Here is an 18,783-nt window from a genome sequence, read left to right on the forward strand (position 1 = left end):
ATGACATGTTATTGCATTTTAGGCAATAAAATGTTTATTTTTCTTGTTTCAAAATGGAGTTGAATTGTTTATCTGCATCTTTTAGTGTATTTTCAATATTGTATAAAAATGTCTTAAATGGTTAAATGAGGAATCTGTATCATTTTACTCGATTAAGTGATTAATCGTCAGATATGTTTTATCACTGTGTTGCTGAAACAAATGACTTTACCCACTGGGAAATGATTGCAAAAGTCCAATCCATCTACCAACAAAAGATAAAATACTAGTTACCTCTTTAACATCTCTGTCACTTTGATTAAAAAACAAACTTTTGATGAACTGGAATGACAGGCAGGACTCTGGTCTGATTTTAAAGAGGAAATGTAGCCCTCTAGTGGAGATTTAGCATGTTTTGAGCTCATGAGAAAATATAATGGCATCTGTCTTCAATGTGGCCTTTTAATGTGACATGAAAAAATCCTTCTTGGGTTGATTATAACTGTAACCTGGACTCATAAATGTGCACAGCCTTTAATTCTTTCTGAATGCATCTTCTGATTCAAAACCATAAATCCATCTTCTCTGGGAAATTATCAAATATTCAATCAATACTTTGAAAATAAACTCCTAATCTGAGAACATATTTCATCTGTATCTCGTAGTCGCAAGTCTTCAATTGTTCTCTAATAGCTTTAAAAACAAAAACCCAGAAAATGTTTATATTCTGGCTTATTTTAAAGTTTGATTACAAATGCAAGTCTCAGAATTTTTTTCCAAGGAGCAATTACACTGAGTAATATTCTTCGAGATCATTTTTATTTTATTTACATTGGGAAATGTGTGTTTCTTGTTTTTTTGTTTTTTATCATTTTTCAAAGGGGAAAAAATATCCAAGTCTTTTTGGGCAAAAGGTTTATGTTTTCCTTCAATTTAAAATCCAAAAACTGAAGTAAAGTAATGTGATGCTATATATATATATATATATATATATATATATATATATATATATATATATATATATATATATATATATATATATATATATATATCATGTATTAGACAGTAGGTATCAGCTAAAGGACATAAATCAGCAAATGTCAGGAACTAATTAAACTGAATCGAAACATTATATAAACTTATGCAATATAGTTAATGCTCCATTATTTACGTCATCGATTTTCCATGTAACATAAGGGTGTCCACAATGTGGCCCAGGGCTCATTTGAGGCCGACTGAGTCACAGTGGACACTTTTTTAAAAAGAAAAAGGTTTTTCTCTTTTATTGACCATGATTTTGGTTACATTTTAACTTCGCAGTAAATAGACTCATCCGCCCTCTACATTCATTAAACTTGGCCAAATACAGCAAGAGGAGAGCCACATCCTGTTCTTCAGTCTAAAGAATGTTTCTAGTCCAAACATGAAAACAACCGACCTGGGAATTGTTTGCCTTTCTTTTGATAAGATAATCACAAGACACTTTTGTATGTTTTGGATCAACAACAATTTACAGGTTTTCTTTCTACTACGATTGACGTAGATTTAAAGTCTTTCATTTCTAGTATATGATCAAACAGATACATGTGACAAGAAACACGTTTTTCCATTTTTATTTCCTGAAAACAAGGTTGCAATTAGTGGCCAGCCGATAAACTGGCCTCGTTTTCATCATGTCAGCGTTTTTTAAAGATCGGTGATCGGCCCCAAAACGGCAATTGGTGCAGCCGAGTTTTACATTTTTCTAAATTTGACCACTTTGGCTCTCGTGGCAAAAAAAATGGATACCTAATACATCTGAATAATACACGTCACATTCAGAGTGACATTGACACCAGTGGTTCCAAACTGGTGAGGAGTGGAGCAGGAACGATCCCGACTCCATCGACACCAAAAGGAAATGACCACAAAAGACACGGTGGGCAGGAAACACAAAATACTCTTTATTAAATATACAAAATTTGTGAAACAGAATTGCATCACGGATTGTAAACGTTCCAGTCTTACACTGAGCACATTCTGCCAGCTTCACACCCGAGGACAAAACACAGTCGATTCAAAAGGTAAATAAAAACCTCGCCAAATGGAAGACATGAAAGAGAATGCTTATTCCCGCTCTCTGCGAGCGCCGAATCACCTCTTCTATGTTTCTATAGTCATCTGCACTCTTCATATTGCGACCGCCCAGCTGAACGGATGTGACGATATACGTGTAATTTTTTTTTCTTTTTTTAAATGTTTGATGCTTTGAGCTCGATGGCGAATCATCGTCAAGGTGTGGATGGAAGGTCTAGTGCTTAACCACAGAGCGATTAGAAAAGTGCAATACGGCGTGAAGTCGATCTAACTATACCGATATCACAAAGACGGGTACAGCAGAGTTATTCTTCTGAAGATTAAGTAGTGCAAGAACATCCACGAATGCTGTTTGAGGTGGCATCATATCAGAATACTTTATGGTGCATCAATCAGCTCTATATGTTAAGTTTCAAGGCTGTGTGTTAATGATTTTGTTTCCTTATGTTTTTTTGTTGTTTTTGGCATGTCACAGTAAATCGCTGCTAATACTCATTTTCTATTTGTATGCATACAGTTGATTCTTGTGCTAAATGATATCACAAAGCGCAATAATTAGAGATTCGATAACTTTCTTTCAGCAAACGGATGGCTTTGAGTCCGCCCGAACGCAAAATAAAATTAAGTGCTAGCCTAATGAACATCGAAGGAAAACAAACTCAAAAAACAAAAGTAAGGCAGCGTTTGGCAATTTAATACGCATACACGCTGAAAAATGCGGTCCCTTTGTGGCAACTCGTGTCAGCAACACACGCATGTGAGGAAGCAAGACGGAAGATACCGATACTGTCGCCACCTGAATCGGTTAGCTTATAACGCTGAGCGTCGGAGGGGAAGGGAGCTAGCTAGCTAAAAACAAACAGCACTTATCCTGTGTTCGAAACATGAAACCTATATTCATACACCTGTTGGTTTTATTAAGAACACTTGAACATTCAGGTCCGTTCTCAATGATGTGAAAGAGTCAAATGCTAACCCCGTCTCATTTGGTTTGCACGTTTTAAAGAAGAAAAAAAAACAACGAGTATTAGCATTTGCTGCTAACAGGCAACATTTCGCAGCATCTGGGAAAAAAAATGAGGGAGTCAAACGAAAGAAGCAATTTTTCTTACACTGATGAACTTATTTAGCATGAATTCTGAAAATACACTCAGACATACAGAACTTTATCATATTTTTGTCAAATTTCAATACCAAACTTCGCTGCATTTCTCTGGGATTTAACAGACAGGAAGGCATCCTCGACGAGGAGTGGAAAAGAAAATGATGCATGGTTTTTAAAATTGTATCCCAATTTTTAAAAATAATCTACAATGTGTGGCACACATTTACTTCAGCCCCTCAGAACTCGGTTACCTGTAAATAAAATCCAGTGCTATCGACATTAAGCTAACTGAACCAAAAACAAGAAAGCTGATCAAGGTCATGCTAAATAAACTACAATCCTTGTATACAAATGCATGCCACACTTTTTATGCATATTAAAACATAAACCATGTTTCATTTTCCTCTCCCCTCACAGTTGTGGACTATTTTGCATTGTTCTCTCATACAATACAACGAAGTTTGCATTTGCAACGTGACAAACAGAAAAAGTTCAAGGCTTATGAATGTATCTGTAAAGCTCTGTATTTGGCTGATTTCTCTTCCCTTCCTTCCATTCTTGCCTGTAGTTGACATATTTGTCGGTCAAGCCTTGACTTGCAGGGTGACTGTGACTTTCCCGCCGTGCTGCGTTATCCCTCAGTTACAATTTGCTGCTGTGCGAGTGCAGTGAAGGCGGGAGGATTCTCTTCAAGTGCATTCCAACCATCTTATAGAAAGGTTGGATAAACAGTCGATTTATGAAAATAAAACCCAAAACCTGCTGATGCCTCATGTCAGAAATGTCAGAAATCCTCTCTCCTGTTCTCTTCCGCATGACAAACACAACACCTTCCAGTTTTAAGCGTTAAAACGTTGTAAGAAATGTGCAAGCACTTTCTAGGCACACGAGGAAACAGACATCTTCCGCCCTTAAGATGAGGAGATCAGTCTGAAAGCCATGAAAATGCCCCCGCGCTGATCTGACAGTTTGTAACTGGACAAAAGGAAAAAAAAATTAATAAATAAACACTTTAAATTCCCACTTTAGGAACATTTTGTGACAACAGAGGCGCTAAGCGCGGTGAAGAAAGAGGATTCGGATCAGGATGCCAGACTGGCAGCGCCTGGGTTTGGAACCCTCCACCAGGCTCTGGGAGCCTGACGACAACCTGAGGACGCGCTACATTCAGAACCACTGGAGACAAACCCGCCACCGCCACTGCCGAGGAAACAGAACGGAGAGGGGGCCGAGGGGGAAGCATGCCAGCTAGAAAACATCACCTCGACACCTCTGGGTGCCTAAATATCTGTATCAAAAAGGACAGCATAGCAGTGACTAAAACAGAGAGCTGTTGTGGAGGTTTTCGAGTGAACACGTGAACTAGAAGGTCAGTCATTTGTTGATTTTTTTTTTTTTTTGTCTGTTTTCATTTGAACTTGGGGCGCACTTGTAGCAGCGTTGGCTTCTGCTCCATGATTCGCACCAGGAGAGTGTCGATGTAGTCCTCCAGGTCTCGGACCTGAGGCTTCAGCTTCTTCAGCTCCACCTCCCGCTTGGCCAGCAACAGTTTCTGACGCTCGAACTCGGCCCTCTGCCCCTCCAGCTCGGCCTCGCGCTGCACCAGCAGGGCCACCAGCTCGCTGTGGGTCAGGTGGTAGTACGAGCCCGCTCCTTCCGTCAGAGACTGAGGACAGACAGACACAGAGCGAGGCCGCTTTTTAAACTGACCTAAAAATGAATAACTGAGGCAAAAAAAAAAAGGAGCTCAGGTTCAGATGAGTAGTTCAGTATTAAATTGGAAAAGAAAAGAGAACCAAGTACTATTTTTATTCCATTTTATGTACATGAGCTACTTTGCGTTGGGCTATCATATAAAATAAATTAAAGTCTGCAGTTTAAACGGACAAATTGTGAAGGGATGTGGACAACAGAGATGCACCGATAACTTGGCAGACCAAGAAGTTGACCTGATTTTGGAAGTTTGGCTGATATGAGAAAATAAAATGTTTGCGTTTAAATGTGACAAAAGGTGAAGGGTTATGAACAGTAGGGCTGAGCCGATAAATTGGACAGCCAAGAAATCAACCCGATTTCCTTAGTTTTGGGAGACTGGCTGATCAGTTACATGAGAAACTGATCTGATCCACCCATTTTACCTACCTCCACTAAGTTCATTAAAATTAGCCACTTTTGCTCTGACAGAGGACTGACTGACAGATCCGCCCACCAGGTATGGTCAGGACAATAGTCACCCCACTGTTGCCAACTTAGCGACTTTGTCCCAATATTTAGCAACATTTCACACAAAAAGAAAAATCTGTATCGACCAAAATCGGAACTGGTAGGCCAGGCATTTGAAGAACTACAATTGGTGCATCTCTAGTAAATACTTTGTCAAGGTTTGTATTGATTGTTGCAGCAGCAGCAGAAGTGCAAAGAAATCCAAATTTGCAAGGCCATCAACCACATTGGATAATGGCCTCTTATCCATTCATTTTTTCCTACCTTCTTCCTCTGTCTGCCTCCTGCTCGATCTGGCTGCTCCTCCCCGGATGGATGGTGGACTTCAGCTTCTCCAGGCCGGTGGCCAGCACTGACCGCTTCTCCTCAGCCAGCATGGCAGTGGTCAGGGGCTTCACTGGGTGGGGGCTTCAACAACAACAACAAAAAAAAACAAACACATAGTGAGCCATTCACATTGTTCCAACACCGACCTGACTCCCAACCTGGAGCCTGATGAGCTGCCCAGCTACAACTCTGGTGGTCATAGTGGAGGTCTTATATTTATAACAACAGGTGAAAGAAAAGAAATTTTAATCTTAGCTTTTATTGTGAAATGTACATAACTTCCTTTGGAACAATATCTTCCTCTGGAAACAATGGCCGTGTTTGGAAACTGTGGCTTCCTTTCTGAGCACAAACAAACACATACCGGCTCTCCAATATCGTAGTATGAAGAAACATATGAGACAATGTCTTCATAAAAGCACAGGAAGACAGTTTCCTGTGTCAATGACCTACATGCAGCAAACCATCACTATTTGACGGCCTTTAGTGCAATCGATGCAAGATTAATCCTTATTAAAGCCCAGTTAAATTCTTTTTTTTTTGCCCTCCAATATGACACCAGACATTAAGGAATCCAAACCAACATTATACTTCATTCTGATTAAGATCAATGTAGGGTAAACAGGTGTAAAAGTGGTGAAAATTAATCCTGAAATGAATGATGTAATTGTATGCATAGATGTAATCATGAAGAAGAATTGTGTTAAGAGTGTTATTACCCCAAGCTGAAAAGGAAATGACAAAACAACACCTTTTCCTCATGTAAAAAGCTTGATTTCTGGTTGATGTATTGGCTGTGTGAGAACACTGGTTGTCCCCGAGGAGAGGGAGGTGTTCTGCATGTGTGTGTGTGTGTGTGTGTGTGTGTGTGTGTGTGTGTGTGTGTGTGTGTATTGGGACGGAGAATAAGCGTGGTAGGCCTGAAGGTAAAATAATAACTGCTAATTGGCCCGAGGCTTTAGTTTCTCCCTCTCCTGTTACCACAGGACACGCAGATTAAATCTGCAGAAGAGTCCTGTTAACACCAGTGGAAGTCTACGCGTTTCAACAAAAGCGACAAAACGCGGAGGATCACACCACAAAGAAGAAGAAGACCCCCCCCCCCCCCAGAGTCAGCACAGGAAAGAAGCAAGGCAGAAGCAGAGGAGGAAGTACGAGAAGACAAGGAAGAAATCCCTTTTCCACCTTTTCACCCAGCACTGAGCACGTGCGACCTCACCTGCTCGTCTGATCGGCCACTTGCTGCCGCTCGGTCGCGTTCGGCTCTGGCGTGGTGCCGGGCTCTGAGCCGGGTGGCTCTGTCGCCGAAATGGTTGCGAGGGAAGAGAGGGCAGAGAACGCTACATGGAAGCTACTGCTTTCAGGAATTAGAGAAGGAGCAAATGTGTTAGGGAAAGGGAAGACAGGGTCTAGCTGAGCGAAGGAGGATTCCTGTAGTGCGCAGGGATCGCTCCCGAAAGAGGACGGGAGAAGTTGGTCAAAGGCAGGTGCTAGCGTGCCCTCGGAAAGAGAGCGCTGCAACGCAGCATGCTGCCCCTGTGGAGACTGTAAGAAGATGTCATCCTGATTTCCCTCCCCTATATCACTGTGGATCTTTGGAGTAGAGCTGTTGTCTGGAGGAGGAGCAGGCAGAACCTGTAATCCATCGCCCCCTGTGAGGCCTGTCTCCAGGTTCACCAAGTTGCCTTGATCCCCCTGGAGGAAGTCTCCAAATATTTCATTGTGGTTGACCTCAAAGTTTGATGACTGGGATAGATTTGTATGACCCATTGTCAAAAGATCATCAGGGACGGCCTGAATGTCGCTCATCTCACCACGGAGAGTTGAGTTAGCCGAGAATAGCGTTTCATTCAGCTCTGACCCGTTGGAGAATGAGTGAGAATCACAGGTTAGGTAGTCCTGCGAGTCAGCGCTGAAATAATGGCTCTGGCGTGAAGTGCTGCTACTCTGTTCAGGCGTCTGTATGTTCAACCAAGTGCTGTCAAAGTCCTGACCAGGACTGCTTGCAAGGTGACTGACATTGAGGTATTCATCAAAAATCCCAAATTCCACATGAGAATAAGGGCGAACTTTCTGCTCCTCTGAACCAGTGTTCTCATTGGTCACATCCAACAAATCCTGCTTGACCTCGGGGGAAGAGGTTATGACAGGTACCGGTGGTAGTGTGGAAGAGAATTCATCGTCTGAAGAAGCAGGCATCAATTCTTCTGTGGCACTGTTCTTAGAACGAGCATTAAAATCCTCCGAAGGATCGACAGCGCAATTTTTGCTTTCTTCTTCACCATCATTGCTTGATTGCTGAGACACAACAGGCGTCGGCTGTAGTGTCGGCAACAGATCAGGGTTCAGATCAGGAGTTTTAGGTGTTTGACTACCTCCAGGATCACTTTCTGTTTCCTTTTCCGATGTCGTTAGAGAAAGAGGCTGAAACGAATCCTCAAAAAAGTTCCAACCAACCATTTCGACATGACTATCCTCTCGTTGATCGACAGTTTTATGTGAATCATCAATCAAAAACTGATCAACGGACTTGTCAGCGATGCCGTTTCCAGACTCTGAGGTCTTTACGGTTTTTCCAGCAGTCGAGTCGGAGGAATTCTTGAAGCGAAGGACGGTGCTTTCCACTTCCTCAGAGGACGACACAGAGAATTTCTCAGATTGAGATGAAAAACAGGAGAGCCCGTCTTCTTCTGTCGAACTACCGAGGCCCGACGAGCTGGGGTCTGGAGAGCTGCTGCTGTTGTTGTTGTTGAGTTGTGCAGATGAGGTGTGAAAAGGAGCAGTATTGATATTAGTGTGCGTAAAATCATTAGTAGTGTTGCTGTCCCGTTCGGTCACAATGAAGTCAGTTGGTTCAGGGGAGTTAGTAGGAGTGTTTAACGTCGAGTCATCGCTGTCAAAGCTTCTGTGTTCTGGGATTGTTTCAAGGAATTGTGGAAAGGCGTCGAAGTGAAGTGCGTTGTTGTTCCTCATCTGAATAGGAACTGAAAGTTCACTGGATAAAAATCTGCCCCCAGGCTGATCATAGAGAACGTCATTAACATTCGTTTGCTCGTTTGCATCTGGGACTCTTTGTAATTCACCTTTACTGCGGTCGTGTTCCAGTGGATGGTCATCGACTGTGTTTTGTTGTGTTCTGCTTTCCATGGCGAGCTCCTCGGGAGACTGCAGTCTGCCAGCTGCAAACGCCTCAAATGACTCGTCCCACTCCAAGTCCAGGTTACGCTCCTCACCAGACAGAAAGGGGTTTGACGACTTCTTGGTTAAATGTTCTTTATTTTCTAAGGGAACTGGAAGGAGAGGTCTCTCAACAGGTTGGTCTTTGGCATCAGCCGTCTCCTCTACTGTCGGGTCGTCTTGCATCAAGTCAGAATTACTTGACTGTGGAAAGAGGTCAGTTATTGGGGGCCGGGAGCTGGAAAGATAAGGCAAAGGAGGCAGCGGTGACTTCAGTGTCTGGTTAGTTAACATATCTGTAAAGAAGGGGTTGTGCTGTAAGCGGGAGTAGAAAGGGTTGCACTGGGATATGGGAGGCGGTGCGGTCTGTGAACGGGAAAAGGGGTTAGTGTGGTGCAGTGCGGAAACCAAAGAGGTAGGATCAACGGGGAAACCCGGGGGGTGGTGACTAAGTGGAAGAGGTGGTGGGTGGGGGTCAGTGCTTGGCTCTAACTTAGTGGAGACCACCAGGCTGTGAAAAGAAGGACACACAGTCCTCTCAATTAGTCAGGCTTGTTCACATTGCTCAACGTAAGCTTACAAAAAGCATTTGGCTCAAGTCACATTTTAAAGGCATACTATGCAGAGTCTGACCCATTGGCAAAAACCAGATTGTTTATTAGAGGATAAAAGATGTTATTTCAGTGGTTTACCTTAGATCTGATGGTTTGTTCTGAAATCGATTTCATTAAATAAATAAAAAAACAAAGCAAGCTGCCATAGTGCCACATTCAAAGACAATAGAAACTCAGTGGATGATGTAAAATGTTTCTCTAAAAAAGAAAACTACAAAAGTGGACACATTATAGAGCTCCTCAAAAGCTACTCTTAACCTTTGAACTATTTCATGCCCCAACCAGAAACTCTAACACTTTTCATTGGGATTATATCAGACAGGCTAATGTAATCTAGTTATAGATGAAGTGGGATGAAAATGACAGTTTTCACACAAAAAATGATAAAAATCTAAAATGAACTTGTAAATACAGTAAAAATAGTCCACCTTTGTGCCATTTAGTCTTAGTATACAACACATCCAGTTGTTCTGTGAAGGCCTTAGTGGTTTATTAAAGTGTACAAACTGCATCAAGAAGAAAAAAAGTAAGAATGCAGTTGTGAATAAACAGGATTATGTCATGAAATCAATCGACATGGTCATCCATCTGAAGCGTGAGGAGACGGGAACCTCTCAAAATAATTAAAAAATTTCTATTCGTATTTTATTAAAATCAATAAATAAATGTGCCCTTCTTAGTAATAAGTGGAATTAATAAAAAACAAATGGAGCAAACCTTTTCCTAACACCACATTTCTCCACCCTGTTTGGAGAACCAAGACTCCAAACATAACACCACAGTTTCAATGACATGATTGAGATCAAGGTATTTTTATGCGCTAAAATGGTCCAGTCAAAGTTCAGACTCAAATTGAATTGATGATTTGTGGCAGTAGTTGGTAATTGAGTTTACTGAATGCAACTGAGTTCAAATTGTCTCTAAAACAGAGACATATTCAAAAAGACTTGAAGGCATTATTTTAGTAAAAGGTGGTTTTAAAAAGTATTACTACAATGAGGCCAAAATATAAATGCAGGCCACACTAGTCAGATTTTAAATTGTTAAAATTTTTAAAAACAACATCTCTTATGGGTTTTTTTCCCCTACATTGTATTAGATTATGTCATATGAAATCCCAATAGATTTCACAAAAGTTTCTAGTTGTAAGAAAATAAAATGTAAATTTAATCAAGGGTGTGAATACTTTTCCCAAACACTTAAAATATTACAGCTAACAAAATAGGCTGTAAATATAAAATAATTTCTGCACCACGGACAGTGAACTTCATGACCTCTGAGCCACATCAATATTCTTATTTACAGTGTAAATGAAACCAGAGAAAAACGATCTGTTTCATGCCAACACCGTTAACCTCTGAAATTCCTAGAATGGCTCAGAGATAAAAGCCGCTTTTTTTTTTTTTTAAATGTCATTTATCCCCATTTTAAGAAATTCTTCAGTTTTTGGTTCATTGAATGCAGCATTAGGTGGCAGCAAAGCAGAGAAAAAGCCATGTGTAAAATCATAGTTGATATTCTGCATGGTATGCCTTTACACATTCGTTTTTGTTTTTTACAGAGTTGTTTGCAACATATATTGCTTATAGAAAGAAAAATAAAATCACATTTGATCAAATAATGATTAATAAAAACCATCTAAAATCTTGATAATTTCTTTTTATAAATATAAAACCACCAACTAATACCTCGTTAGAGTAAAACATTACTAAACTTTGTCATATATGAAAAGATTTTAGCTCTTTCACCAACGAACGCTACATGATGTTTTTTTTTTTTGGCTAGCTGTTATTAGCCATCTGTCACTTGTTGCTCAGCAGTCATGCATAAAGCTGATTTATCAGGTATATTTTTCAACAGAAATAAATGGCAGCTGCCATTAAACACAGAGGAAAATTTTTAATTTTTTTTTTTTTTTTTTACAAATGTAACAAGAAAATAATCTCTTCTTTACATTTTAGCGGCAGCAGAAGCACAAAAGCAAACAGGACGGCGCAGTCGATTAGCAGCAGACACAAGAGGCTTATGGAATAAGATCAGCTTGTAAGCTAAATGGTTTTTTTCCTTCATCCTAAACCTCACAAAGTAATTGCAAAAATGTATTCAGCTACAAAACAGTTTGCATCGCTGTTAAATTCACAGTGAGTAAAAAACACATCAAAAAGGCGTAAATATGTTGGACTCCAGCTCATGTTCAACTTTTCAATCTGTTCCTTTCATTAAAGCTTGAGGTTGTAGCATGACAAAACAGACAAAAAGTGAGCGGGTATAAAAAGTTTTTCTAGGGTTAGATGAGAGTTATCTGAATAAAAGACCAACAGAACGAATGAAAAGCTTCAGTGCTGATGCATTTCATCACATTACAGTGGTACAAAACACCACAAATGATAAAATGACCCACTTAACAGTGTGACCGGTGGAAAGGTCCACATCTCGGCCCTTTCTGGCTGCTCACACAAGAGTGACCGACCTGCACACACACGCGCCGGGATAAAAACGAGAGCAACGATATTATCTCCAGATCACGTTTCCAAAGAAACGGACCGTTTATTCCGTTGCAGCGTTATGCTCTGCACACGGTTAGCATTATAAAAGCAGCTCCACTCCTCCATCTGCATTGCAGACTTCTCCTGTAACCAGAGACTTGGAGCAGCAGGGACGTGTTCAGAGCCGGAGGCTCATCTGTAATGCTGGAACGGAGCGCTGTGCTCATTTTGTTTTCACATCAGGTGTTTGTCCCACTTCTATCTGGGGAAACCATTTACGCAGCGATGTATGTCACTGGGATTTAATGTGAGAGAGCAACACAAAGCACCAGGAGATTGGCGAATGGCTCATTAACTCTGCTGTAAATAAGAAATCTGAAAAGTGTGGTGTGCTTCCCCCCCTCCCCAGGATTAAGTTGAGTTTAGATCACAAAGTGATTCAAAAATTTAAAACATTTAAAACAATAAAAAAAATTATTTAGTTTCTTTAAAGACAGATGAAAGAAGCTGCTTGTGTTCAGCTTTATATAGGTTTGTCAGAGTAAATGTGATGAGATACAGTTGCACTCCACACATTTCAGATGCTAGTTTGTCAAATACTTCAAACTCCATTTTCAACTTCGTTTTCCTTCCACTTCACAGTTATGCTCTTCTTTCCATCAATCCGTCACGAAAAATCCCACATAGATACTTAAAACGGGAAGAAAAAGTGGTGTTCACACTTTCCCTCGCACTAAATATAGCACAACCACAAAGCAGAGTGGCGCTGAAAGGCAACTCCAGCTGGTTGGAGAACAGGTTCAGCATTCTTCCACAGGGTTAGGAATGTAGGTGTCTGCATTCAGCAGATCAGGTAATTAGTCCAACACAAAGAAAACAGGTCTGACAAGTCCTGCTCTGTCAAAAGGCCACTGAACACACCGATGGACTTGTTTAGTATGAAAGCAAACAAACTAAAGTTTATGTGGGTTTTCTTGCAGGTTTGGAAGAACCGAGTCACATTAAAGTAGAGGTAAAGTTACAGGTTAGAGGAATAAATCAGTTTATTAAAAATAAAAAGATATTAAGTCAAGTATGCAGCTTCAATATAAGTGTTCTACCTTCTAATTTTTCTGTTTTAATACTTGAGTTGTTTTAATTTCAGCCGCCACAAAATGAAACAATCATCTCTCACATTAGTAACTGTTTTTTTTTTTGTTGTTGTAATATGTAAGAGAATGAATCAATTTTTTTTATGTTAAAGCAAAAAGTTGTTGACCTAAATTTAAAAACTCATTACATCCAAAAACCAGAATTCCACAAGTTTATTTTTTGAAGCTGAAGATGTTCTGACATGTGGTGTGTCGGCTGCGTGTCTCACCTGGGTTTGTTGTGCGAGTCCTTGGATCCGAACCACGCTCTGTGTTTCTCCTCGGTGGCGGCGGCGCTTTGCTCAGACTCGCCCTTGGACTGGCTCTGACCCTTCCCTGCAGACTCACTCCGCCCATGCGAGAACAAGTTCCTCCTCTGCTTTTTCACCTGACTCTCCAGCTCCGCCTGGGAGGCATCTGGCAGTGGTGCTGGTGCCGGCCGCTCCTCCTCTCCAGCTCCGCTTTGCCCCAGGGCCGCCGCGATGGCCGCCCTCTCCTCCTCGCCGGCCCTGTCGAAGGACCAGCGCCGGCCGTCCCCCGCGGGGCCCTTGGGCAGGTCGGCGGTGGGCCGCGTGCTGAGGTTCTGCAGGGAAACGGAGTGGGCCACGGACCGCTGCAGCAGCAGTCCTGGCCCTAAAGAACCTGACGGTTTTCCTGAGCCTCGATCCTGGGCCTGGACTTTGGACACATGGCTTCCGTTTACACAAACGATCGGGGGAGGCACTGCGATGGTGATTTCGCCGGCCTCGTCGCCGAACTCGCATCTGAGAGAGGACGACTTGGGCGAAGTGTTTGCTGTGTGTTCTGTGATGAGAGAAGGCAGAAATGAAGAGGACTGAAGAGAGAAATGCAGGAAAATGGTACAGAGAGTCGGTCATCTTTCTTTTTTGCTGAAACAATCAGCAGCTTTATAGTAATAAATACAAAATGCTTCTCAAGAGGACACTGAGCATTTCTTTAGCTGGCTAACTCAAGCCAAGCCTCCAATAATAACATAACTACAGATGTACACAGCAGTGGTGACCCCAAGAGGGGGTCATGGGAGGCCATGGGCCCCTCTTGAAAAATGTTGGATAAAGAATCATGTTTAGATCAGACAAAGAGCAGTCATCTTCTTCAATCAAGACATAAATATAAAACACAAACAATAAATAAATAAATTTATAGGATATATATATACTGCTCAAAAAAATAAAGGGAACATTTCACTTTAATTTTGTGTGTGGCTCCAAATCCAGGCCTCCATTGGTTAATAAATTTGATTTCCATTGATGATTTTTGTGTGATTTTGTTGTCAGCACATTCAACTTTGTACAGAACAAAGTATTCAATGAGAATATTTCATTCATTCAGATCTAGGATGTGTTATTTGAGTGTTCCCTTTATTTTTTGAGCAGTGTGTATATATATATATATATATATATATATATATATATATATATATATATATATATATATATATAGCATACTACATTTTAGAAAATCTACCAAAATTGCTGAAGTAAAATGCATCAATGTCAGGCTAGTAGGTTTGATTCAGAGTTTATCCTTTACTTGTGAAGGATAACCATGTGAAAATGGTTAGACACTTGTCACTAAGTAATAACGATAAATCGTCTCCCTGCCGGACTCACCTGGACTGTTGTCTGCGGTGAAGTTGCTGCTGTTGCTGGGGGAGTTGGACAGGTCAGACACCACCACGCTGATGCCAGCTGTCGGACTCAGGCTGCCGCCGCGCGACGAAGACTCACTGCTCTCGGAACCCAGGGAGGTGCTGGAGCGAGTGTCAGACGACTTCCGCAGCTTCCCCCGCAGAAAGAAGGTCCTCATCTTGCTCCGCCGGACCTCCCCGCCCTCGTCGTCCTCATAGTCTTCCTCCCCTCCTCCGTCACTCGGCAGTCTCTGTCGCATGCGCTGCAGGGAGCTATACCCGCCCGGCACCACGGCGGAGGACGACTCCTCATCACTGGACCTCCTCTTGCCCTTCATGCGCTCCTTGAGTTTGCTGAAGGTGGAGGCGCCCTTGTCCTTCATGACCAGGTCGTACATGCTGGCTGTCAGGTTGTTTCGGGTGAACAAGATGGTGACCTGAATGTCCCCCCTCTCCTTCTCCTTCTTCCCCGTCTTGGAGTTGAGTCTATACCACCTGCAACAAAAGTTGAATCACATGAGATCCGACGACATGCTGTTTTCATGAATTACAAAGATAGATCAAGAGTCTCACAGGAAGGTTTTTTAAAAAAAAGATTCTAAGATGTTGTAATGATAGAGGCTCGTCCAAGATGGATGAATACCAGAGCAGAACTCTACCATTAAAAACCCCCAAAACAAACGTGGATGTCAAAAACATTTTACGGGAAACCATTAAACCACCACATTTGCATTTACCAGTTGTTCACAGAGAAGTTGAAGATTATTTACACAGGAAATGAACATTGGAGGTGGTGCGTTGCCAATGATCTTCCTGTGTGAAACACACAGTAAATTAAAGTAAAACTAAATATTTTAAGTGTCAGAGCAACTACCTCAAAAAGTAAGGCAGCGTAAAAATTAAATTAGCGTTAAATTAAACTGCCACAATATTTTTTGCTTTTTAAATATTTTTATTTCTCAATTTCACACAGGAACATTATTGGTGTTCTGACTACATAATAGCTAAACTTGATAGTCTAACCATTAGCTTAGGCCTTTTGAAATAACTATTATTGATTTTTACCAAGTTAAGATGCCAAGAGACGTATCTATGGTAACCGTTATAATCTTCCTATATACATAAGCCAATTGAGCATATTTTCCAAACCTAACTCAGAACTTTAACCAAAAGTTTGTTGATGGGTGTAACTTCAGTCTAAATGTAGAATTATGAAACCTCTTTAAATCTTAAAGGGAAACATCAATCTGCAGCGCTAGACATCCATCAAAAATTTTATTTCTATGAAACATTGGAACCATTTGGGTTGGTGGCCGACTTGGCAATCCTTTTTGAACCTGTTCTACCCAGCAGCTTTGGTGCTCATCCACAGAAAATCCTAGTAATCTCCTCTGTTTTGACACATGTCAGTAGGACATGTTCAATGCGTGCTAAACACTGGACTAGCTCTGTTGACCAGCACTGGCTTTGGGAGGCAATCTGCTAAGCTACCATAAATGTGTTCCTGTTCAGAAAGTAGAGAAACATGAAGTAAGTGTGACAATTATTAACCCCCCACATTAAACTGGCCTGATATCATCATCTTCAAGTTGCTTCAAGACTGATTTGTGCAGCATGAAAAGAAGCCAAAACTTTATCATTAGCTTCCTGCTAGCATACTTTCAGGCTAACTTATCGAGGAATCAGATTTGGACTTATGAACCTGCAACATTTTTGTTTGCCATACAAACAATCTCAATATGTCACTTGCTGTCACTCAGGACTTTAGTAATCTATAAAACGTTTTCAAACGCAGACACTGAGGACAGTTCCCCCCACCCCCAATTCATTTGTTGGAAAAATTCAGATTCTTTTGCAGCTCAGCTAAGATTCAACCTTTTTATATCCTTTTCTTTTGCGCTAAATACCAAATCTTATTGCATCTTCTGTTTTAACAACATGTAAAATAAATGTCTATTTACCAAAATTAGTAAACCTGGACAGTCAAAACTTTGGTTCTTGATGTCAGAGTTAACACCACTTTCCCAAACATCCACTGTGTTTCAAACAATGTAGATTTTCTAATAGGACTACCACATGGATTGAAATGCCTGTTTTTAATTTGTCCATATCCTTGTTCTTTTATATGAAATACCAAACAGAACAATCCACATTTTATCCGCATCGCTCAACACTGTCTTACATAACTTGTTTTCAATGCAAAGCTGTCCCAGTCTGTTTTTCTGTGCTCTAGTAAAACACAGCCACGCCCCTGCTTTCCCTATGAACAAGTTTTCAGGCATCCTTCCTCATTTGCCAGTTTAACAATTGTGTTTACTGCAGTCCTTCAACTGGATGACACAGCACCGAATCCGAGGAATGTTTGGGAAAAGCACGGCTAAGTTCATGCTGGCAGTCGTCCTAACATCCTGCAACACTGCAAGCAAGATAAATCAGGATTTAAGAGCTGATAATGGTTGATAAGAAGTTTGAAAATGATTAATGCTGTACGTTAAAATGTACAAATACTAAGACAGGACTGCACTGGTCTGAATTTTTGAGATTCTGTGTATTTAGGCACCTTGAAGGATGCAGGGTCACAGTGTGTGTACTCCTCTAAAGCAGTTCATCCCTGCTGAGTGTGACCAAGCATGCAACAATACCTCAGTGAGGCTTCATTCATTCATTCATTCTGTCTGTCCCTATAAGCATGAACAATGAAGTGAAACAATCCTTTCTTCTAATTTAATAAACGAGCGTCCTATATAAAGGCGTTTAGCTGACTGTAAACTCTGTAAAGGGTGGGCAGAGAGGTGCACTTCTTGAAACGCCAACAAAGTAACCACACCATGACTCACGGGAAAGTTGCATCTATTCTGCTGTTCAAAAAAACAACAACAGCAGCAGCAAAGAAAAGATGAGATGACTGAACAAAACTTCCCCCGGCTAACGCCTGCCTCTGCTAACCAACAGAAAGCTACCGGTGCTACCAGGAAGACGCAAACCAAAATCTGCTTTTAGATTTTTCATTTCCTGTGCTGCTGGGCTATTTTCATGCCACACGTCAGCTGTGTGGGTCCTCTAGCATTCAGAGCAGTTTCAGACACAGATCTTACCTAGACCTCGAGATCACAGTTGCACCCATTTCCTAAGTCAGTGGAGCTCAAAGTCGGTCCTGGAGGGCCGGCATCCTGCATGTTTTAGTTCTGTCCCTGGTGGTAGTAACGACCTTTTCAGCATTTCAGTGTTCTCCTTAGCCCTCTAATGAGCCATCATTTGATCCCGGTTCGCTAAACCAGGGAGAAACACTAAAACAAGCAGGATGCCGGCCCTCCAGGACCGACTCTGGACAATACTGTGCCAAGTACAAGCTAATATCTCAATAACTGGTTAAAGATGTCTTCACACTTAAAATGAAAAGGATTGTATGGCTGAAATATGAATATACAACTTCAGAAATACCATACACTTAAAGTACCTTGTGAAAGTATTCACATTTCTGGTGCCTTCAAAAGCGAACGGAGTCGATCTGTTTGTTTAATCTTCAGAGGTTCCTTTAGGGCCTAAAAGGTTTGTTTGAGAACATTAGGCAACAAAAACTGTAATAAAGACCAAAAAATAGAAGTAATATGTATATTCATGTTTTTAAATGGTTCAGTCAAAACCCAGGCCAGAACTCAATTTGAGAATTAGTTGGACTATCCAGTCGGACTCAGCTTGAGAAATCGAATTGGCTAAAATGTCAGCATCTGGTTGTGTAAAGCTGATAGAGACACACCCAGAAAAACGTCCAAATTTAATGCAACAACAGTATTAACTTCTTTCTGTTCTGCTTTATAATTATGTAATGGGCAACTTTTTGCTGGTCTATCACCAGATAACGCACACAGAAGTTTGCATAACCTTCAATGGGTGTGAAAGCTTTTGCAAGTCACTGTGTCTCAACCAAACATGATTCATTGTGGAGGAAGACTTCTGTCATTTCTAAATAAGTCGTTGCAGCGGTAACTTTATGAAAACAGGATGCTCAGCCTTT

General features: G+C 41.2%; 1 protein-coding gene across 2 annotated transcripts in view; it reads right to left on the bottom strand.

Moving 5' to 3' along the window:
- Positions 1–1,900: 1,900 nt before the first annotated feature.
- The window catches only part of rab11fip5a (RAB11 family interacting protein 5a (class I)), a 31,509-nt gene continuing 14,626 nt past the window's right edge, over positions 1,901–18,783 (bottom strand). The window contains exons 2-6 of one of the 2 annotated variants that reach the window (XM_088002325.1): positions 14,752–15,263; positions 13,348–13,921; positions 6,930–9,398; positions 5,652–5,791; positions 1,901–4,828 (exon numbers count right to left, since the gene is read on the bottom strand). In XM_088002325.1, the coding sequence (XP_087858451.1) occupies positions 4,569–4,828; positions 5,652–5,791; positions 6,930–9,398; positions 13,348–13,921; positions 14,752–15,263 (3,955 nt within the window). In that variant the 3' untranslated portion in view covers positions 1,901–4,568. Of the gene's footprint in view, positions 4,829–4,882; positions 5,792–6,929; positions 9,399–13,347; positions 13,922–14,751; positions 15,264–18,783 lie in introns of those variants that run through there. The other variant, XM_088002324.1, reaches the window with a different exon arrangement.

This window comes from Poecilia mexicana, unplaced genomic scaffold (assembly GCF_051168715.1).
Source record: "Poecilia mexicana isolate PSO_F unplaced genomic scaffold, ASM5116871v1 scaffold_22, whole genome shotgun sequence".
NCBI lineage: Eukaryota > Metazoa > Chordata > Actinopteri > Cyprinodontiformes > Poeciliidae > Poecilia > Poecilia mexicana.